This window comes from Schistocerca gregaria, chromosome 4 (assembly GCF_023897955.1).
Source record: "Schistocerca gregaria isolate iqSchGreg1 chromosome 4, iqSchGreg1.2, whole genome shotgun sequence".
In the NCBI taxonomy this organism is placed as follows: Eukaryota; Metazoa; Arthropoda; class Insecta; order Orthoptera; family Acrididae; genus Schistocerca; species Schistocerca gregaria.
Genome location: NC_064923.1, coordinates 715072893 through 715095181, shown reverse-complemented (window position 1 = coordinate 715095181; position 22289 = coordinate 715072893). Strand labels below are relative to the sequence as shown.

The 22289-nt window shown below is 38.9% G+C and overlaps 1 protein-coding gene across 1 annotated transcript in view; it reads left to right on the top strand.

Moving 5' to 3' along the window:
• Nucleotides 1-22289, top strand: part of LOC126266919 (uncharacterized) — a 157868-nt gene that overhangs the window by 61979 nt on the left and 73600 nt on the right. The window contains exon 4 of the mRNA XM_049971609.1: nucleotides 20699-20857. Coding sequence (XP_049827566.1) covers nucleotides 20699-20857 — 159 coding nt within the window. The remainder of the gene's footprint in view (nucleotides 1-20698; nucleotides 20858-22289) is intronic.

Genomic DNA, 22289 nt, shown 5'->3' with positions numbered 1-22289 from the left:
ATTTCACTGGAGCTACGGCTGCAGAAAGCTTTTATAATCAGCTATGCAACAGACCCCTACAAGGGGGCTGGCTTTATGTGCTTTAGCTGGTACTGAGTTGGTGCCTGAACAGTCATTACATGCACTATTGCTTTATAAGTTACTATTCGGTTGTGGCAGCCCTTCAAGATCTGTTACTGCAGGCATTTCTAGAGAAGGCTGACACTGTAATGAACATTCTGTCTGAAGTTTCAGTATGTGCTAAAGTTGAGAGGATGACTGGCAGCGGTCAAGGAACACACATAGCAGCAGGCGGTGCCACTAGCATCAAAATGCATATGATGAGTGCAGATTCACCAGTGCAGGAGCACCCATTGGTGGATCAAATCATACACCTGAACTTCAAGCTAGTGGCACAGCACACACATTCTGATGTGACTACAAGCATATTCCTGAGCAGCAGACGGGGTGCCAGAAAGATGATGGGTGTAGATTTGATATAACTACTGGCCAATGGTCCTGGCATCGCAGGAGTTTTGGAGATGCAGCACACCAATGCACCAGCCTTGCTCTTACTCAAATGCCATAAACGAACATCAGAGAACATCGACATTTGTGATCAGCATGTGTGCATTCCCAGCTATAGGATGACAGTCAGCATGCAAATGCAACATTGAAGAGAGTGTTTACCCCAAAGGATTTAGTATTGTAACTGTCTTACCAATGCAGCATATACTCACTGCAGCAAATGATTCATGTATTGAAACGTAAGGTGAGTAGAGAATGACAATGGATTTGGATCTTCAGTATGAGCCTACCTGGACGTTTATTATGGCCAGTGTCACCAGCCCAGTATTCAGTGTAAATTTTTTGTCACATTTTCACCTGATGCTATATTTAGTCACCTGTTATTCAATTACAATGAGCCATAGTACCAGTCCAACAACCTTGTCATCTGTACTGGTAAATGAGGAAACATTGGCATGGTGTCACACTTGATACTGTCCATAGGCCCCCAAGTTTTTGGCCAACGATACCATTACTGCAGTAAATGATGGCAATCTTTTCAGCTGCATGCTGCTAGGATTTTCAGCTCTCAGCTGTCCTGCCACCACTCGACAGTGTGCCATATCCTCACATCGCATGGGCAGCCCATTTGTGCTTATCTGATAAGGCTTCCACCAGACAAGTTCTTAGCAACATAAGTGGGATTCAAGGAGCTGTTGAAAGCAGCTATTGTGACTAGATCAAATAGTTCAAGGGCATCCTCTTTACACATGGAGTGCGAACAAGTTAGCTTCTGGCAACTATGCAGGGATTTTAGGGCACTTAATGCCCTCACAATTCCCTGTCATTACCCTGTGCCCAAAGTGAGTGACTTTTAACAGCACCATCACTCATGTTTAGGTATTCAGTGTGTTCGACTGTGCCAGATGATGTACAGGAAAACTGCTGTAATACCGCCTTTTGGGCTTTTCCAGTATAGCTTCATGGCTTTTGGATTGAGAATCATTGCACAGATGTAGCAACATTTTATGCATGAAGCATTGTGCAGGTGCCATTCCCATTCTGTTATTGGGATGATGTCCTCATATTTTCACCTACAGTTGAGAAGCATGTGACCCACTTGTGGCTGCTTTTTTAATGCCTGTAGGACTTTGGCAATCATTATTAATGCAAAGAGTATTGTCAGCAAATGAGGGGTGCCATTTTTACTGAATGTGGTGTCATCAACCAGTGTCATCACTTTTCGGCCGTGTGTGCAAGATATGCCTTTGCCAACAACTTACGGGGTATTACGCAAATTTTTGGGAATGATAAATTACTAACTGCGACGCCTTCCAGAGCTGGCAAGTCAGCAGGAACTGCTTATCACACTGCTTACTGCTTCCAGGCAAGCGTACATCTGGTATTTGGAAGATACCTTGGACCCCAGCAAGTGAAGTGACATTTCATAAAGTCTAACAGTGTTTGGCGCAAGTGACACGGCTGGCTCACCAGTGCATTAGTGCCCCCATTGGCTCTCGTGGTGGATGTGAGCCTAAATGCAATAGGCACAATATACTGCAACAGTGTGTGGATGGTCGGTGGCAACCACTCACCTTTTACATGCAAAACCTAATGCTGCAGCAGATGAAAATGACACGCTATCGATCACAAATTGCTGGTGATCTATGGATTCACTAAACATTTTCAGTCGTCTGTGAAAGGAAGACATATTACAATTTTTACTGACCACAACTCACTAGCTTGTTTCTTCCAATGTTCAACAGATCAAGGCTCACTACAGCAGTGTACACAAGCAGAATATATAGCCCAGTTATGACTGACGTGCATCACATTTGAGGTAGAAACAACATTGTCGTAGATTACCTGTCACAAAATAGCACCAGCCTATAGGCGGTGCCATGGTCTGAGATAGTAGCCAAGTAACAAGAGGACATGTTCAGAGATGATCTGTGTGCCCACTGTTACACTCAATGTATCAGTTGCTTTTGAAAGAGGAGAACACTTTCAAGATTCACCCGAATGGCAGACACAAAACAGTCTCCATAGAGTGGCCAGAGCCTGCCTACCTCTACAAAGAGGAAAAGAGCACCATCCTTTTGGCATCAAACCTACAATTCTGAGTGACACTGCATCCCCCCTGGAAGACTTCAGATGCCCACAGTATTTTGTCAGCTGCTACCATGAGACAAACCACCACGACTCAACCCCCCTCCTCTCTTGGCTGATTGTTGCAAGGGCTGTCTGACAGGCTTAGCACCAGTACCTCAATATTTTTGAAGAGCTCGGTTTTAAGAAGGGGAAGGGAGTGGCTGGTTTGACGACATCAGTTCCTGTGCAAGAGATAAAAAGATGAATCACTGGTTTGACAGAGTGTCTTTATTATCAATAGATAATTGTATTAGGTCTTCTTTACTTTTCCTTGTTTCTTGTAAGTGTGTGCATGTGATAAAAAGAACATACTGAGTAGTTTTCATGTCCATCATTTTTGTATGAGAATTATTTCTTGTGAACAAAATACCCATAATGAGAATTCCTTAATGCTATTTCTTGTTTGTTTGTATCAGTTGGGTGTAGTATGTTGTTCTGAAGAATGTATGACTCTTTTGAGTTAGCCTGTTTGAGCCGTTTTCTTGCTATGATTCATGTGAGGTGGATTTTGCAAACAGATATTGTTACCATGATTTTACGGATTGCCTTCTAGATTTGTGCATTTAGTTTTATGCGCATTAAGTTATAGGTGATGTTTCCACTGTTTATCCCCAGATGGGGTTCACAACTCTTTCATGAGTTCGTGTGTGGAATTGAGATGCTGTCAGGTTTGCTATTGATCAGAAGCTTCATCGGACCATTGGTCACCCCTGCTTTGTATGTTGATTATTTCTGTATCTGGGCTATTTCCCACTCGGTGGCGTCTGTGGAGTGACAGCTCCATGGTGCCATCTAGCGTGCTTCCGTGTGTTCACAGGTTTTGTTTTCCATCATGAATGGTGAATTTCTGTCACCATACTACAGCCCATCCTGATCTGGAGCTCTACCTCAACGTCCAACACCTGACCATGGTCCCTCAGTTCCTTTCGTGGGTCTTCTTTTTGACAACAAGTTTACTTGGTTGCCACATGCACACTGCCTCCATGAACTTGATGCCCTTCACTTCCATGCCTAGACCTCATGGGGTGCAGATCGTTAGACTATTCTACATCTTTATCAGGCCTTAGTTCTGTCCCTTCTGGACTACTGTTGTCAAGTTTATAGCTCACCTGCCTCTTCCACACTGCTCATCTTGGGCACAGTCCACAATCGTGATATCCATTTGGCCACCAGTACCTTTCCCACTAGCCCTGTTGATAGACTTCTGGTTGACACTGGCGTCTCTTTCCTTTCAGTTTGGCATTCCCAGTGCATGGTTTCCAATGCCATCACTATCTGCCCTTTCTGTGCTCACTCCTCCTATTTTGTACTATTCACGGATTTGGGACATCGGCTGCCTGCCCTTGGGTGGTTTCACTGGTTGGGCTCTGCTTCGCTTCTCTCCACTGTGAGTTTCACCTTTCCCTTTTGTCCTCTTCCCCACACTCTCTCCTGAACATATGCCCTTGGTTAGTTCTTTGTCCCCGGATTCAGATGGATCTTTTCTGAGGTCCAAGTGTCCAGTGCTCCAGTGGTGTTCCATTGTTTGTTCCAACCTCTCTTACAGAAGGTTCAGGATGCTATTGTTTATGTCAATGGCTCTAAATCTGCAGATCACTTGGGATATGCCTTCATGTCATCTGTTGGCATGGAACACCATTTCTTGCTTGCTATGTGCGAGGTGTGTAGTGCATAACTGATCGCCATCTAACATGTGCTCGCTTTATTAAGTGTGCCTCTCTCAACTGAGTTTCATTATGTGCGGGCTTGATGAGTGACCTCCAGTATCACCTGCTGGTCTCTGCCATTCACGATCATTTTGCTGAATTTGACCGTACTGCTTGTTCCATTGATTTCCTTTGGGTTCTCGGCCACGTGGGTAACCGAGGTAATGAGCTTCTGATCATCTGATGGGGGTAGGAGGGGGGTGGAGGAGCCAGCCACCTACCCCCATTCTCCGTGATCCCATCTGTGGCAGATTTGTGGCTTCACATCAAATTCCTTTGGACTCATGGGGACCACTTCTCTGACTGATAAACTTCATGTGATCAAGGGCATTCATCCCACTGCTTCTCCTAGCTGGAATCTACCATCCTGCAATGTCTTTATATTGGCTAAACCATGTTGACCTTTGGTTTTTTTCTCTGTAACGAGGTCACCCCCACCCCTTGTAGTTGTGGACCCACCCCTCACAGTGATCCATATTTTGCTGGACTGACCTTGCCTTTTGACCCTTTCCACTGCGTATGCCCTCCCACCTTTCTTCTTGCAGGTGTTAGCAGACAACCCTCACATGGTTATGTCTGTTGTTGGATTTCTTTGCAAAAGTGGTTTATCCTTCCGGATTTAAGTACCTGAATTTCCTTCCGGCACTGGAGTCTCTGGGTTTGCGTTGCCATTGTTTGGGAGGCCTTCAGCCTTGCCTCCATACATTTTTCTGGTCTTTTGTGCCTTTTTGTTTCCCCTTTCTTGTGTCTTCTTCAACTGATATTGTCTTCTTTGCGTCGCGATGATGGTATGTTGTGGGGATCGGGAAGGGTCAGTGCTGGTACTGGTGCTCCATCATGTCTAGTGCCTTTCGGGTGCCCCTGCTCTCATCTTTTCCTCTCTCAACCCTCCTGTTCTTTACTCTTCCTGTCACCTCGACATTCGTTTTGCCTCTTTGTTTGCCCGTTTTCCTTTCTCAGTGTGTGGACTTTGTTGTTTGTGTTGTTTCTCCCTTTATTTCTGTCATCTTAGATCATGGGACCAATTATGAGAAAAATAATTATATTACCTTACTTCTAATGTTTTGTGTTGGAGGACAAATATCTCTGATCCATAGAGTGCTTCTTGTTTGATCACTGTTGTATAGTGTTAGATTTTACAGTTCCAAGGCAGGCATGTTTTGTTACAAATATCGTTTATTAACTCAATGTGAATTATTTTTTCTGAAGTCTGAACTTATGGCCTTCTTTTGTCATTGTGTTTGGTGATCTGCATAAGTAAACTGTGTAATTCTTTAACATGGAATAGTAAGTTATTGCCAAGTTTGACCTCACTCAGTTATAGTACTTTTTTCCCCCAACCATGATTCCTTCCACCCTTCAGATGAAATTAGTAGTCACATTCTCCTTGCTTGTTCCCACAATATTCCAATTTTTTTGTTTTTCTGCATAATTGATGAATTTTGTAGTCAATCCTGTATCATCTGTATAAGGTAGACAATCTAGTTTTTACATCTTTGGATTTAGGTTCTAGACAGTGAGTTGGTGCACCTTGTCTTGTCCATTCTCTTACAATTTATTCAGGGGCACAATTGAACTGTAATGGGAATAGTCTGCTCCCCTTGTCATCCTCCTGTCTCTATTTTACATTCTTTGTTCAGTTCTCCCATAGATTTTACTTTTGACTTTGTCTCTGGTAGTGTTTTCTGTATGATATTTATTGTATTTTGATGTAATCCAGATGTAGCTTGTATTCAAAAGAGAGTCTGCTGTGATATGCTATTTTGAAACTGGTAAACATAATGTCATATCCTTTGTTTGCTACGCTGCAGAAATATTTCATTGAATTCAGAAATTTTATATGTTGCTGCGTAAGTTTCTGTCCCAGTTGCTAAACGTTTATTTACTGATTGTCATTTTTTATTTGTAGTTTACTGTTGCTCTTTGAGTTTATATGTATTGGCATTTTGTTATTTGGAGATAGTGAATGGAGCTGTGGATGCTAGAAAATGGATAGCCAAGTGGAGAAATTGGAACATTTCCGACATAGTCTTCTGTTTGAGTTCAATAGACGAGTGACAGTGGCGGAGACAGCCAGAAACAATTGCCCTCTGTATAGACTGTTGTAAACAGTGAACGTGAATATGTTATTTGTGACGGAAGTCTCTGTTATGTGTATCTGTTGTGTTTATTAAACTTATGGAGAAACACTACAAAGTTATGCACCAACCCAATACAAACAAGAAATGTAAAACTGATAAACTCTTGCCGTTTAATTTGAGCTCTAATTGTTGAGTTCTGTGTCTAACTTTGACTATGTTGTTGGATCGCCCATTTCTTTCACATCAACCATCCATATTTCTGTAGTCCTACTGGGCAACTGTTATATATATTTCATAGCTTCAGGCCTTTACTTTCATTTTACAATAATTTTGTTTAGTCTTATTTTATACAACAGCAGTGTTTCCTAAGAAATTCTTTCAAATTTATTAGCAGTGTTCTGTACCTCAGTTGGTAAAAATGGAACCATATGGGATAACTTGGTTGTCCGTCTATCTATCCATCTTATATATTAAAAACAAAGATTCCGAGACTTACCAAGTGGGAAAGTGCCAGTAGATAGGCACAATAAATAAAACACACAAACACACACACAGAATTTCGAGCTTTCGCAACCGGTGGCTGCTACGTCAGGAAAGAGGGAAGGAAAAGGAAAGATGAAAGGATGTGGGTTTTAAGGGAGAGGGTAAGGAGTCGTTCCAATCCCGGGAGCAGAAAGACTTACCTTAGGGGAAAAAAGGATAGGTATATACTCGCGCGCGCGCGCGCGCGCCACACACACACACACACACACACACACACACACACACACACACACCCATCCATATATATATACACAGACACAAGCAGACATATTTAAAGGCAAAGAGTATGGGCAGAGATGTAAGTCGAGGTGGAAGTGTGGAAGCAAAGATGATGTTGAATGACAGGTGAGGTATGAGTGGCGGCAACTTGAAATTAGCGGAGATTGAGGACTGGTGGATAACGAGAAGAGAGGATATATTGACAGGCCACCAACACCAACCTATCCGAACTCCGGAGATGGGAACTTGCCCTTCAATATATCCTCTCTTCTCGTTATCCACCAGGCCTCAATCTCCGCTAACTTCAAGTTGCCACCATTCATACCTCACCTGTCATTCAACATCATCTTTGCCTCCACACTTCCGCCTCGACTTACATCTCTGCCCATACTCTTTGCCTTTGAATATGTCTGCTTGTGTCTGTGTATGTATGGACAGATGTGTGTGTGTGTGTGTGTGTGTGTGTGTGTGTGTGTGTGCGAGTATATACCTATCCTTTTTTCCCCCTAAGGTAAGTCTTTCCGCTCCCGGGATTGGAATGATTCTTTACCCTCTCCCTTAAAACCCACATCCTTTCATCTTTCCTTTTCCTTCCCTCTTTCCTGACGAAGCAGATGCCGGTTGCGGAAGCTCGAAATTCTGTGTGTGTGTTTGTGTGTTTTATTTATTGTGCCTATCTACCGGCGCTTTCCTGGGTGGTAAGTCTTGTAATCTTTGTTTTTAATATATTTTTCCCATGTGGAAGTTTCTTTCTATTTTATTTATATCTATCCATCTTTTAAGACCCCCTTTTCTGAGGAACATGTTGAATTATCAAGCTGAAATTTATATCAATACTAATATCTATGGTTCATTGCCAATGTAAAAAATTTAAACTTCTAAATCAATGCAGTCAAAAGATATGAACATTTATGTCACCTATTTTGATACTTGCAAATACAGTCATTAAAACACACAGATAAGCTATTGATATGTATAATTACAATGGAGATTGCTGGGTGGAGCAGAAAATAAAATACAACCTCTCACCTATAGCAGATTGATGCACAGAGCACATGAATAATAACAGAAGACAGCAGTCACACTAGGTTTGAATCACTAGCTCATTCTCCAGCAGTAGCACACACACACACACACACACACACACACACACACACACACACACACACATCCAAATCCACACTTCCGTGGCCACTGCAGTGCAGTCTGTCAGATCTGTATTTGGGTCATTCCACGTCAAAACACGCAATAATTCAAGGATTTGTAACTCTCTGTCTCAGGTTTTCACAAAACTTTGCACATTTCCTTATACTTACAACATAGGAACTTCTTCAAGATATTTTCGGTCTCAGACTACAACTTTATTTTATATCGAATTTTAAATGTAGTGATATTTTGGTAATTGGGCTCTGCAAGAGTGTCACTGCAAAATGATACTTGTCTACATAGATGCCCATAACTCAGGTTTTTATGAAACTTTTGATTTGGATTTTTTTTTTCAGAAATTAAGTAAAGCATATAGTTACAGGTACCCAGTTTTGAAGCAGTAAAGCTACAAAGAAAACTTTTTAAAAATATTAATTTATGTCAGTCTTCGATTTTCAGAAAAATTGCGATGATGTAGAAAAATGCTTATATTACATTTCTCCAACCTGCTGGGAACCAAATTTTGATCTTAAATAATCTCCTAGATTGTAAGCTTTCTAATAAAGTAAAAATTTTAATAGGTCTTCCGCTAATTGACACACACTTCTGAAATCAAAATACTTTTTAAGTAAGTTCATCCACTAAGTGTTTCACATGCAAGTGTACCAAATTAGCAAATTTTAAGTAAAACTCATTTCGGGCAGGAAAGTTAACTTTAAGTGTCAAAATTTTATTTCCTTTCATTTGATTAATTCAGTAATTTTTTAAAGACTAATGTATATGTTATATGTGTGCAGCCAGTCACCTGCTCACAGTGATAAAAAAGTGTTCTTAGCAGTAGCTTGTTTGAAACCTTCATAGGATGAAAACAACGCAACAATTGCTGAAATTCATTGTTGAGAGTAACTGGAATGCAACAGTTAGTTTTATTTGGTCTCAGTTGCTCTTTGTCTTTTGTGAAACAGGTCATATCTTTTTGCCATGCGGTCCCATCATTCCTCTTGTATAAAGTATGCTTCCTCCCCCCATGAACCATGGACCTTGCCGTTGGTGGGGAGGTTTGCGTGCCTCAGCAATACAGATAGCCGTACCGTAGGTGCAACCACAAAGGAGGGGTATCTGTTGAGAGGCCAGACAAACGTGTGGTTCCTGAAGAGGGGCAGCAGCCTTTTCAGTAGTTGCAGGGGCAACAGTCTGGATGATTGACTGATCTGGCCTTGTAACAATAACCAAAACGGCCTTGCTGTGCTGGTATTGCGAACGGCTGAAAGCAAGGGGAAACTACAGCCGTAATCTTTCCTGAGGGCATGCAGCTTTACTGTATGATTAAATGATGATGGTGTCCTCTTGGGTAAAATATTCCGGAGGTAAAATAGTCCCCCATTCAGATCTCCGGGCGGGGACTACTCAAGAGGACGTCGTTATCAGGAGAAAGAAAACTAGCGTTCTACGGATCGGAGCGTGGAATGTCAGATCCCTTAATCAGGCAGGTAGGTTAGAAAATTTAAAAAGGGAAATGGATAGGTTAAAGTTAGATATATTGGGAATTAGTGAAATTCGGTGGCAGGAGGAACAAGACTTCAGGTCAGGTGACTACAGGGTTATAAACACAAAATCAAATAGGGGTAATGCAGGAGTAGGTTTAATAATGAATAGGAAAATAGGAATGCGGGTAAGCTACTACAAACAGCATAGTGAACGCATTATTGTGTCCAAGATAGATACGAAGCACACGCCTACTACAGTAGTACAAGTTTATATGCCAACTAGCTCTGCAGATGAAGAAATTGAAGAAATGTATGATGAAATAAAAGAAATTATTCAGGTATTGAAGGGAGACGAAAATTTAATAGTCATGGGTGACTGGAATTCGAGTGTAGGAAAAGGGAGAGAAGGAAACGTAGTAGGTGAATATGGACTGGGGCAAAGAAATGAAAGAGGAAGCCGCCTGCTAGAATTTTGCACAGAGCACAACTTAATCATAGCTAACACTTGGTTCAAGAACCATAAAAGAAGGCTGTATACATGGAAGACGCCTGGAGATACTGACAGGTTTCAGATAGATTATATAATGGTAAGACAGAGATTTAGGAACCAGGTTTTAAATTGTAAGGCATTTCCAGGGGCACATGTGGACTCTGACCACAATCTATTGGTAATGACCTGTAGATTAAAACTAAAGAAACTGCAAAAAGGTGGGAATTTAAGGAGATGGGACCTGGATAAACTAAAAGAACCAGAGGTTGCACAGAGTTTCAGGGAAAGCATAAGGGAGCAATTGACAGGAATGGGGGAAAGAAATATGGTAGAAGAAGAATGGGTAGCTTTGAGGGATGAAGTAGTGAAGGCAGCAGAGGATCAAGTAGGTAAAAATACGAAGTCTAGTAGAAATCCTTGGGTAACAGAAGAAATATTGAATTTAATTGATGAAAGGAGAAAATATAAAAATGCAGTAAATGAAGCAGGCAAAAAGGAATACAGACATCTCAAAAATTAGATCGACAAGAAGCGCAAAATGGCTAAGCAGGGATGGCTAGAGGACAAATGTAAGGATGTAGAGGCTTACCTCACTAGGGGTGAGATAGATACTGCCTACAGGAAAATTAAAGAGACCTTTGGAGATAAAACAACCACTTGTATGAACATCAACAGCTCAGATGGAAACCCAGTTCTAAGCAAAGAAGGGAAAGCAGAAAGGTGGAAGGAGTATATAGAGGGTCTATACAAGGGCGATGTACTTGAGGACAATATTATGGAAATGGAAGAGGATGTAGATGAAGATGAAATGGGAGATACGATACTGCGTGAAGAGTTTGACAGAGCACTGAAAGATCTGAGTCGAAACGAGGCCCCCGGAGTAGACAACATTCCATTGGAACTACTGATGGCCTTGGGAGAGCCAGTCCTGACAATACTCTACCATCTGGTGAGCAAGATGTATGAGACAGGCGAAATACCCTCAGACTTCAAGAAGAATATAATAATTCCAATCCCAAAGAAAGCAGGTGTTGAGAGATGTGAAAATTACCAAACTTATAAGTTTAATAAGTCACAGATGCAAAATACTAACGCAAATTCTTTACAGATGAATGGAAAAACTAGTAGAAGTCGACCTTGTGTAAGATCAGTTTGGAATCAGTAGAAATGTTGGAACACGTGACGCAATACTGTCCCTACGACTTTTCTTAGAAGCTAGATTAAGGAAGGGTAAACCTACGTTTCTAGCATTTGTAGACTTAGAGAAAGCTTTTGACAGTGGTGATTGGAATACTCTCTTTCAAATTCTGAAGGTAGCAGGGGTAAAATACAGGGAGCGAAAGGCTATTTACAATTTGTACAGAAACCAGATGGCAGTTATAAGAGTCGAGGGACATGAAAGGGAAGCAGTGGTTGGGAAGGGAGTGAGACAGGGTTGTAGTCTCTCCCCAATGTTATTCAATCTGTATATTGAGCAAGCAGTGAAGGAAACAAAAGAAAAATTCGGAGTAGGTATTAAAATCCATGGAGAAAAAATAAAAATTTTGAGGTTCGCCGATGACATCGTAATTCTGTCAGAGACAGCAAAGGACTTGGAAGAGCAGTTGAACGAAATGGATAGTGTCTTGAAAGGAGGATATAAGATAAACATCAACAAAGCAAAACAAGGATAATGGAATGTAGTCGAATTAAGTCGGGTGATGCTGAGGGAATTAGATTAGGAAGTGAGACACTTAAAGTAGTAAAGGAGTTTTGCTATTTGGGAAGCAAAATAACTGATGATGGTCGAAGTAAAGAGGATATAAAATGTAGACTGGCAATGGCAAGGAAAGTGTTTCTGAAGAAGAGAAATTTGTTAACATCGAGTATAGATTTAAGTGTCAGGAAGTCATTTCTGAAAGTATTTGTATGGAGTGTAGCCATGTATGGAAGTGAAACATGGACGATAATTAGTTTGGACAAGAAGAGAATAGAAGCTTTCGAAATCTGGTGCTACAGAAGAATGCTGAAGATTAGATGGGTAGATCACATAACTAATGAGGAAGTATTGAATAGGATTGGGGAGAAGAGAAGTTTGTGGCACAACTTGACCAGAAGAAGGGATCGGTTGGTAGGACATGTTCTGAGGCATCAAGGGATCACCAATTTAGTATTAGAGGGCAGCGTGTAGGGTAAAAATCGTAGAGGGAGACCAAGAGATGAATACACTAAGCAGATTCAGAAGGATGTAGGTTACAGTAGGTACTGGGAGATGAAGCAGCTTGCACAAGATAGAGTAGCATGGAGAGCTGCATCAAACCAGTCTCAGGACTGAAGACCACAACAGCAACAAAGTATGCTTTAAGCGAATTAGTGCTCTGTTGGAAAAGTACCAAAAACTCCATGTCATTTGACAACCTATCCATTATTAAAAGCTCTACAAAAAACAGAAGAGCTGAATGAAGACCAACAAAATTTGATATTGCTGCGATCTAATATAACCTTGCCACAAGATCAAGAAAGTGCTACTATATGTGGACATCACAAATGCTATTATTTAAAAGTTTTTAAAAGTCATCAAAAAACTTGGTGTGTTCCTTTCAAAAAACACAGATAAACAGTTAAAAAAAATTTCAGGTCAGTTTGCTTGCCTTTGTCTAAAACATTAAGTGCTAAAATAATCTCTGTAAAACCAGGCCAAAAACTGTGCACAACACATCATAATATTTGTGAACAGAAAACTGACATCAGTGATAGAAATGAAAGTAAAGTAGATGACCTGGAGGTGACATTTCCTGAATCAATACTAAAAAGTCAAGGTATTGAGGATGTAAATTAAACTTTACATGATTTGGAGTGCTCACCCTTAAATCGTCACTCAATTCCAAATCACAGCAAGGCATCATATGGCAAAAAGAAGCTAGAAAAAGTGAATCATGTTTTGGAAAGAAAAGTGTGCCAAGCATTAGATTGCAGTATTGAAGATTCTGACTGTAGAGAAGAAAATTTGATGATGAAAGTGTCAAGAAAGCCAAAGATTTTGATGCCATGATATTGGTAATGAAAGAAAAAATGGTTAGTGAAAGAGTACCTGAAAATTTTGACCTTATCTCCACCGCCTTGGTCAAAAGAAAACATAATGTCAGAATCGAATGTTAGTGGGTATGTGCTTCAACAAGCAGGGAAACTGAAAACAGGAATGGGTAGTTTATCAATTCCTAAACCAAAAAGGGATGATGAAGTGGTCACTGATCTCTACCAAAATGATGGATATACTCAAATGTTACCAGGGGCAAAAGACAAAGTTAGCATTTTGAAGAATGATTCATCCCTAGCAACTGAAGAGAACTGTACTCTTGCTTTAAATTGGAGAGTCCAAACATTAACATTGGTTTTTCTAAATTTTGCTTGCTAAGACCGAAGTGGATTTGGGGTATTTTAGCTGGTGCCGTCGGCACTCATTCAGTGTGTGGAGGGGGGGGGGGGGGGGGGGGGGGGGGTTATCCACCAAAATATAAAAATGCTTTTGGATGCAGAACAAATTGAAGAAATATACGAATTACTTATAAAATTTCTTGTATGTGACTTTCAAAACCACGACTGCATGCTTAATCACTGTGATAATTGTCCCAGTGATGACAAGCTGCCAGAATTATTAAAACAGAAATTTGCTTACAAAGATGCTGATGATGAAATTGAGTTCAACCAAGGGATAAACACAGATCATTGGGCAAAATTGCTGAAATATTCTGCAACTGTTGATGAATACGTAGACTTGTTGGTAACAAAATTAAAACACTTAAACCACACTCATTTATATCTCAGTCTCAGTCAAAATCATTGAAAAAATTCAAAGAAAATCTAACCCTGGAAAAAGCAATTCAGTTAATGAACTTTGCTGAAAACTAGAGTTTTTTAATTCAAAATGAAATTCAGAGTTACCATTGGACAATAAGCAGCTGTACAGTCCATCCCAAGTGTGTTTATGTGGTAAATGAAGAAAGAAAGTTGGTAATAGTGAACCACTGCTTTATAAGTGATGATATGGAACATGATACAGTATTTGTAAATGCTGTCTAGAAAGAAATGGTTAAGTGGTTGGCAGAGCATTACCCACAAGTGAAGAAAGTGCATTATTTTACTGATGGATGTGCTGCACAGTATAAGAATAGAAAAAGTTTTAAAAATTTGTGGGAGCACAACAACAATTTTTCTATTGATGCTGAGCATTCCGTTTTATCTACTAGCCATGGTAAATTTGTGTACGATGGTTTGGGAGGAACTGTAAAACATATATTGAGGAGAGCTAGTCTTCAACTAGCAACACACAAATAACAAGTGCATCTGGTGGCACCGATTTCTGCAAAGCTAATATTGACAATTTTTTTTTCATTTCCTAGAGAAAGTAAATGTATATTTTCTATGCAAGAAACTTGAGAAGAGATTTTCAGCAATATGGTACTAGGAGTTTCCACCATTACAAACCACTTTCTTGTGATTCTTTAGAGATTAGAAGAGTAACTTCTTCCGAAAAGCCTTCCTTGATCTTTTCATTCAATGAAAATGCCCCACAATGGGCATGCACTCATCCTCAAAATTCTTTTGAAGCAGCTCTATATGATGGCTGATGGTACTTTGCCTTCATCAGAAATGTCTGTGATTAAGGATGAGACATTGAACTACTACTTGTCTACCCACCTGAAGCAGCAGTGTCATTCTTTTGGACTGGGAAGGAAGACTCTTGATTTGTGCCTTTGGAAAACATTTTGTGTGTTGTTGGTGTACCTAAATCAATGTCATTAGGCAGAATGTATTACTTTAATGAAAAAGATACATAGTTAACAGAAGATAATTTGTCACATTGGATTAAAAACAGAGATGCTCTTAAGAAGTTTCATTGATAGTTTCAGGGATCTTCACTGCTCCAGCTTAGGTTGATTTTCTATATTCCCATATGTTAAGAATAGTTTTTCCAATAAAGATACATTCCTTCTGTGACATCTGGGGAACTATGGCAGTGATGTGTCGAAAGCAAAATACTTTCTATTATTATTATTATTATTATTATTATTATTATTATTGTCTGAAATAATGCATTCCAGATGTCAAACTTCAGTTGCAGCATTTACATTTGTAAAAAAAAATCATTTTTTCCACTCAAACCACATTAAGTATGTGGAGAAATTTTGCATTGACTATTGACCTGAAGGAATGGGTGCCAGGTATGGATGATCTTACTTAGGTTGCCCCCCCCCCCCCCCCCCCCCCTTCCATCGTGGCTCAAAGTATTGTGATTTCAGATTCATTTGTGTGTCTATTCATAGAAAACCCATTAATAATTTTATTTTGTTGCAATGTTGTACTCTTAAGACCAATTATGAGTTCCCACCAGGTTGGAGAAATGTGATATAAGCATTCTTCAATTTTTGTGTGTACTTTTTCCAGAAATGGGAAAACGACACTTATTAATTTTTTATTGTTTTTTGTAAATTTTGCTTTAATAACTGCATACCAGTTAACTATATGCCTTACTTAACTTCTGAAAAAATTCCGAATCAAAAGCTTCGTAAACACTTGAGTTATGGGCATTTATGTAGATAAGTGTGATTTTGCATTGACATTCTTACAGAGCCCAGTTATCAGAATATCACTACATTTAAAATTCGATACAAAATAAAGCTGTAGTCAGAGACCGAAAAGATCTTGCAGAAGTTCTTATATTACAGTATAAGCAAATGTGCAAAGTTTTGTGAAAATCTGAGATAGAGGGGTACAGATCCTTGAATTGTTACATTTTTTTTATGTGGAATGACCCTATGTATATTACAAACTGGTGGTGCATGGAAAAGCAGCTAGTGCATCTGGTCGAAGCAATGCTTTGGAGGATGTGCGGTAACATGGAAGCAGAGCAGGGAATTTGATGTTTTCACTTTCAATGTAAGAAAAGAACTTCATGTCCAAATAATTTTATTTGTTTTTGCATTTTGATGATCTCGAGTGTTGTTTTTTTCCGCTACGTGGTTATATGCTAAAATATTTATAATGGTTTTCCACACACATCCTCTCATTATTCATTTAAATATTGAGAGAAACAATTTGGTTATTGTTCTGCTTGTAAAATCTCTGCGTTATGCTGTTTCTTACTCAAAACGATGTAAACACATTTTATGTGGCGATACAACAACTTGAACAAACATGTTTATCCTCTTATATTTACATGACTAATGTGAAGTAAATATGATTTTAGCGTGCTCCTCAGTCACCTTAGATTTTCATTACCCCATAACAATCGAACACTACACAGTGTAAAATTACAAAGAGACAAAATAGCTGGCCAGTACTTACCTCCAGAAGGCAAATTTCCAGTAGAGCTACAGCTGATAGTTATTTAAAAATACATTAAGAAAATCTAGTTCTAACTTTCAGAACTGTTAGTTGCTTCAAAATACCAGGGAGGAAAAAAGTATAGCTTTAGGGAGGTTGGGAAGGAGTGGAATGTAATTGAGTGCCAGACTGAGAGGGGATCACCTGGTGTGAAAATGAGGAGAGTCGAACTGTAGCTTTAATTTTCTCTTCATGATAACCCTTTCCTAAGCAATGTGCATCTAAAGATTCAAACGTGAAACTATTTACTTCTGCAGTTTCAATAAATATTCTCTAGAACAATGAAAATAATCAAATATTGACAAAATTATTTAATTGGATAGATAAAAAAAATCTACTCACCAAGTGGCAGCCAACACACACACACACATAAAAGACTTGTAATTGGCAAGCTTTTGGAGCTCCTTCAGGCAGAAGGGTTGAAGGGGAAAGAAGAAGGGTGAATGAAAAGGAATGGAGAGGTCTAGAAAAAGGGATAATTTTCAGAAAGGTATCCAGAACTGCAGGTCAGCGGAGACTTGCTGTACAGGATGAAAGGAAGTCTTTCCTTCCCAGTATGTCTCCCCTGACCCACGGTTCTGTGTGACTTTCCGAAATCTACCCGTTTTCCTAGACCTCTCCAGTCCTTTTCCTTCGCCCATCTTCGTTCCTCTTCAACCCTTCTGTCTGAAGAAGGAGCCAATGGCTCCAAAACTTGCCTATTACAAGTGTCTTTTATGTGTGTTTTACTGCTGCTTGGTGAGTAGATTTTTGATCTAGTAAATATTCTCTCAATCTCAAATGCACAAATTGTTGAATACAGTTCAAAGTCCAAAACTATCAGTGAAACAGAAATTTTTCTTTACTTGTTGTGAAAAAGGAACACCACTTGTACAAGTATTACCAAAAGTAAGGAAATGGCGAAATTTGTCTTGAGATAGCTAGGTTTCAATTGCAGATCACCAATTATAACTTCATTGAAATACCACAAAATCATTCCTGTAAATTATGCTGCCACAGAAGTGTTTGGTCACTAACCTAGTAGCATCAAAAGTTTGACAGATAGCCAAATAGCATTTAACAGGAAATTAAAAGAATTTCTTAATGGCAACTCCTACTCATTAGAATAATACAGGAAGTGCGTAATTTCCCAACCTCCACAAAAATAATGTAATCTAATCTCTAATCTAATCATAGCCATATGTCCATATCTCATCTCAAGTCACAGTGTTTTTCAGCAAGTTTTCATGGTTGTTTACATTTTTAATTATCTCCTAACTGAATGACACACAATTGCCTGGGGGATAAATTTTGCAGTTTCTGACTTGTGTGTGAAGTTTCTTCATTTAAATTGTCTGGCATGAAAGTATACTGAGTCTCACTTCATCAGCAACCTCTCAAACCAGTAACAAATGATCTCTGCGAGTTGCTGCTCAGTCTCTAATGCTAAGAAAGGCTCCGTATCTTTGATCTTAGATGACTGGCAATCTCATATCATGACTATTGTTTCATCATTTCTGACACTCCCTTGTTCATGTTCATGAAGTCCTGTGTTTTGTGATTATCTATATAAGCCCACCTGGAGCACTGTTGATGGTGTACAATTGGTACCAGCTGGCCATGTGACATCCTACTACTGACATGAGGCATGGCAGTGAGGTGGTCGATCTGTGCTAGTCAGTTATATAGAATTAGCACAGAAAAATGGTTTAACATGGAGACAAGGCAGGATGGCAGAAAGAGGCTATCGTTTTTAGAATGCAGTTGCCCATTTTGTTGGTATATCAACATGAGCTGTCCAATGTGTCTAAAGGGATGGTGTCCCACTCACAGCATAATAACAATGGTCATAATGAGATTCCAACCAATAGCTACCAAAGACACATGTCACTTCTGCCAGTAACAGTTTTACACCCATCAGTAATTGTTGCTGTCAATGAATGCAGGTCCATCTTAACCAATTTCCAAGTGAACATTGTGTAGGGAACTGCTTGCAGCAGACCTTTGGAGTTGGGTACTTTGCAACAGGCCATTGCTCACACCTACACATAAAGTTGTACATCTTCTTTGGAGCAAGCAACACAGAAACTTGGTAGTACCTGGCTAGAAACCTGTTGTGTGATCTGACTATTTGTTGTTTAACATCATAGCAGATGATCCAATGTTTGTCTTGCCACGAGTCGAGCAAACTCTTTCAGGTTATCGTGAACATGAACCGTTGTGTTTATTTCAACTTTCCCGGTGACCGAGTGTTGCCTCTTCTTCTGGGTCTTCGCAATGAGTATAGTATGGGCACTCCTGTCTTCCAAGACAGCAACACTGAGTTCAAAGGGCTGCGTGCATGCATTCCTGGCACCCATTTGCTCCTTGACTGTTTCACTAAATCAGTCACGAAGAGAGGTCCACAGTGGTGATATCAACTTTGTGAAACCATGTATGTGTTTATGTAAATTAAGATCCCAGGTATTACATACACTTTGCAGCCATTTACCGTGATGAAAAAAAATTTCTGAATTTTGTATGATCCTCATTAGTGTTAATACATAGATTAGTTGTATGGTGTAACAGATTGTGGTTTCAATCTGGTCAGGTGCATTAATTTTTTATTTTTTTATTTTTTGAATCTTTGCTGGAATGACTTTGATCATCATTTTTATTCAATTAATTGATTTAAAAGTATTTTTATTTCTATTTCTTTGTTACATCATTTTAATCTTAAAATCAACTTCTTCATTTGCTCTCATTTTTCTTCCTGTCATTCTTGAAATCATTCTTCACGTGTTTTTAGTTAATTTTACATACTAATTTCAATATAATTTCTTTTGTTTTTATCATCCTATTTTTTGTCCTGGTTATTGCATTCATTATATCTGTTCCTCATTTAGCTTGAATTTTGTTTTGTTTGTAAACCCTTCTTTTGTTTAAATCTTCACCTGCATTATTTTTGACATCGTGCAGTAGGATTTTATGCTATGTTTTAAATTACCATGTAAAAATAATTATATCCCTTTTAATGAAAATACATTTTTTCACACCATTACTCAGTCAATATAAATAGAGTATTTTGCCTTTTGTTTTTTAACTGGTGGATTGGAATTTTCAATTAATTGAATATTGTAGTAAATAAATGTAATTAAATTCATATTCACAAAACTTCGCGCAGAAAGAATCACATAAAGAAAAAATTAAACAAATGAGGAAGTTCATATGGCAATTAAAATGATGTGACAAAGGAAAAGAAATAAAGAATTACATTGTTGTTGTTGTTGTTGTTGTTGTTGTGGTCTTCAGTCCTGAGACTGGTTTGATGCAGCTCTCCATGCTAATCTATCCTGTGCAAGCTCCTTCATCTCCCAGTATCTACTGCAACCTACATCCTTCTGAAGAATTACATTTCAGCCAGTTAATTGAATGACAAGATTCAAACCCGTAACCTCTTGTATGTGAAGCTTATCCTTTACACCTCACAACTAGTCCATGCAATACAACTTTTTTAACACTATTAAGTGTCACACAAAACTCAGAATGTTTTTTCATCAATTACTCACAAATGAAGAGCCACCAGGACGAATGGGTGCAGAGCGTGGTACCTGGGATTTTAACCTACAGCACTGTATATTTGGTTTCAAAAAGTTGGTCCCACCACTTGGGACCTCTCCTTGTTAATTTTAATCTGACAGAAAATGTTCGAAACTGTTTGGAACAGCAGGTGAATAATTGCAATGAACATCTCCAAAATTTGGAAGCTCCAGAGCCTATGATCATGAAATAAAGGCTTCATTTGTGTATAGCATACCTAAATAAACTTGAGAAATTAATACCATTAGCAAAGGCAGAGGTGGTGCTGCACAGTATTACCATAGTGTCTCCTAATGGTATTAATTTTTTGTCTGCTGTGTTTGTGTAACAGACTTAATTTATTGTTAAGTACAGCTGTTATTGGAGGAGGCAAGTAGCATTTCTTTCTTACAGTCACACGTTTTTCCCCACCTATTCTGCATATATTTCTTTCTGTGAAATAATATCCTCTTCTGCTTTCCTTTGCAGACTGTCAACATGTGCATACTTTTTCTTTCATGCACAGTGAAGTTGGCTGGAAAAATGAATTACAACCATTTCATCCAGAGAAGAAAGTCGTTGAAACTGATGCCAGTGGCATTAATTTTGTACAAATGAATGGGATACAGTTGCACACCAAAGATGCAGGTATGATGTCATTAAATTTTAACTTTATACTTCAATCAACCACAATGAGAAGTTATACTGCTATAATTCTCTAACATTTATATGAGCAGTTGAGTGCATCATAAAATTGTTGTGAGAGTGAGACATCTGATTGATTTTCTCAAACCATCCTTCTCATAAAAATAAATGTGTAAATGAAAAAAAAAACATTGAGTGATAAATGGGTAAAAAGAAGAGAGTACAATAAAAATATAAACATATTTGTGTATAAATATATTATAATTCTATAATCTTCTAATGTTAGCAAAGATATGCTTCCTAGATTTTTAAAAACTCAATATCATTTTCAGACAGATCTGAGTATGCATTTCATAGATTTGCTTTGAAGTTCAGTTGCAGCAACATGTAACAGGTGTTTCTCAGCAGGTAGTGACTTGTAAACAATTTTCTCTTGTAGAAGCAAATATGCTACAATGTCAAAAATAGTTGTCTTTTAGGGATGGTTATACCTTAAATGGGGCATTCTACATTGAATATTGATTGTGTTAGGAGAGTGAAAGGAAGCATGAGAACGTTATTTTCAGAAAGTTAAGGGTTAGTTGTTTGCTGTTGTGCTCTTCAGTCGTGACACTGGTTTGATGCAGCTCTCCATGCTACTCTATCCTGTGCAAGCTTCTTCATCTCTGAGTAACTAGTGCAACCTACATCCTTCTGAATCTCCTTAGCGTATTCATCTCTTGGTCTCCCTCTACGATTTTTACCCTCCACACTGCCCTAAAATACCAAATTGATGATCCCTTGTTGCCTAAGAACATGTCCTACCAACCAATCCCTTCTTCTTGCCAAGTTGTGCCACAAACTCCTCTTCTCCCCAATTCTATTCAATACCTCCTCATTAGTTATGTGATCTACCCATCTAATCTTCAGCATTCTTCTGTAGCACCCCATTTCAAAAGCTTCTATTCTCTTCTTGTCCAACTATTTATCACCCATGTTTCACTTCCATACATGGCACACTCCATACAAATACTTTTAGAAACAACTTCCTGACACTTAAATCTATACTCGATGTTAACAAATTTCTATTCTTCAGAAACGCTTTCCTTGCCATTGCCATTCTACATTTTATATCCTCTTTACTTCGACCATCATCAGTTATTTTGCTTCCCAAATAGCAAAACTCCTTTTCTACTTTAAGTGTCTCATTTCTTAATCTAATTCCCTGAGCATCACCCGACTTAATTCAACTACATACCATTATCCTCATTTTGCTTTTGTTGATATTCATCTTATATCCTCCTTTCAAGACATTGTATATTCTCTTCAACTGCTCCTCGAAGTCCTTTGCTGTCTCTGACTAAATTACAATGTCATCGGCAAACCTCAAAGTTTTTATTTCTTCTCCATGGATTTTAATACCTACTCTGAATTTTTCTTTTGTTTCCTTTATTGC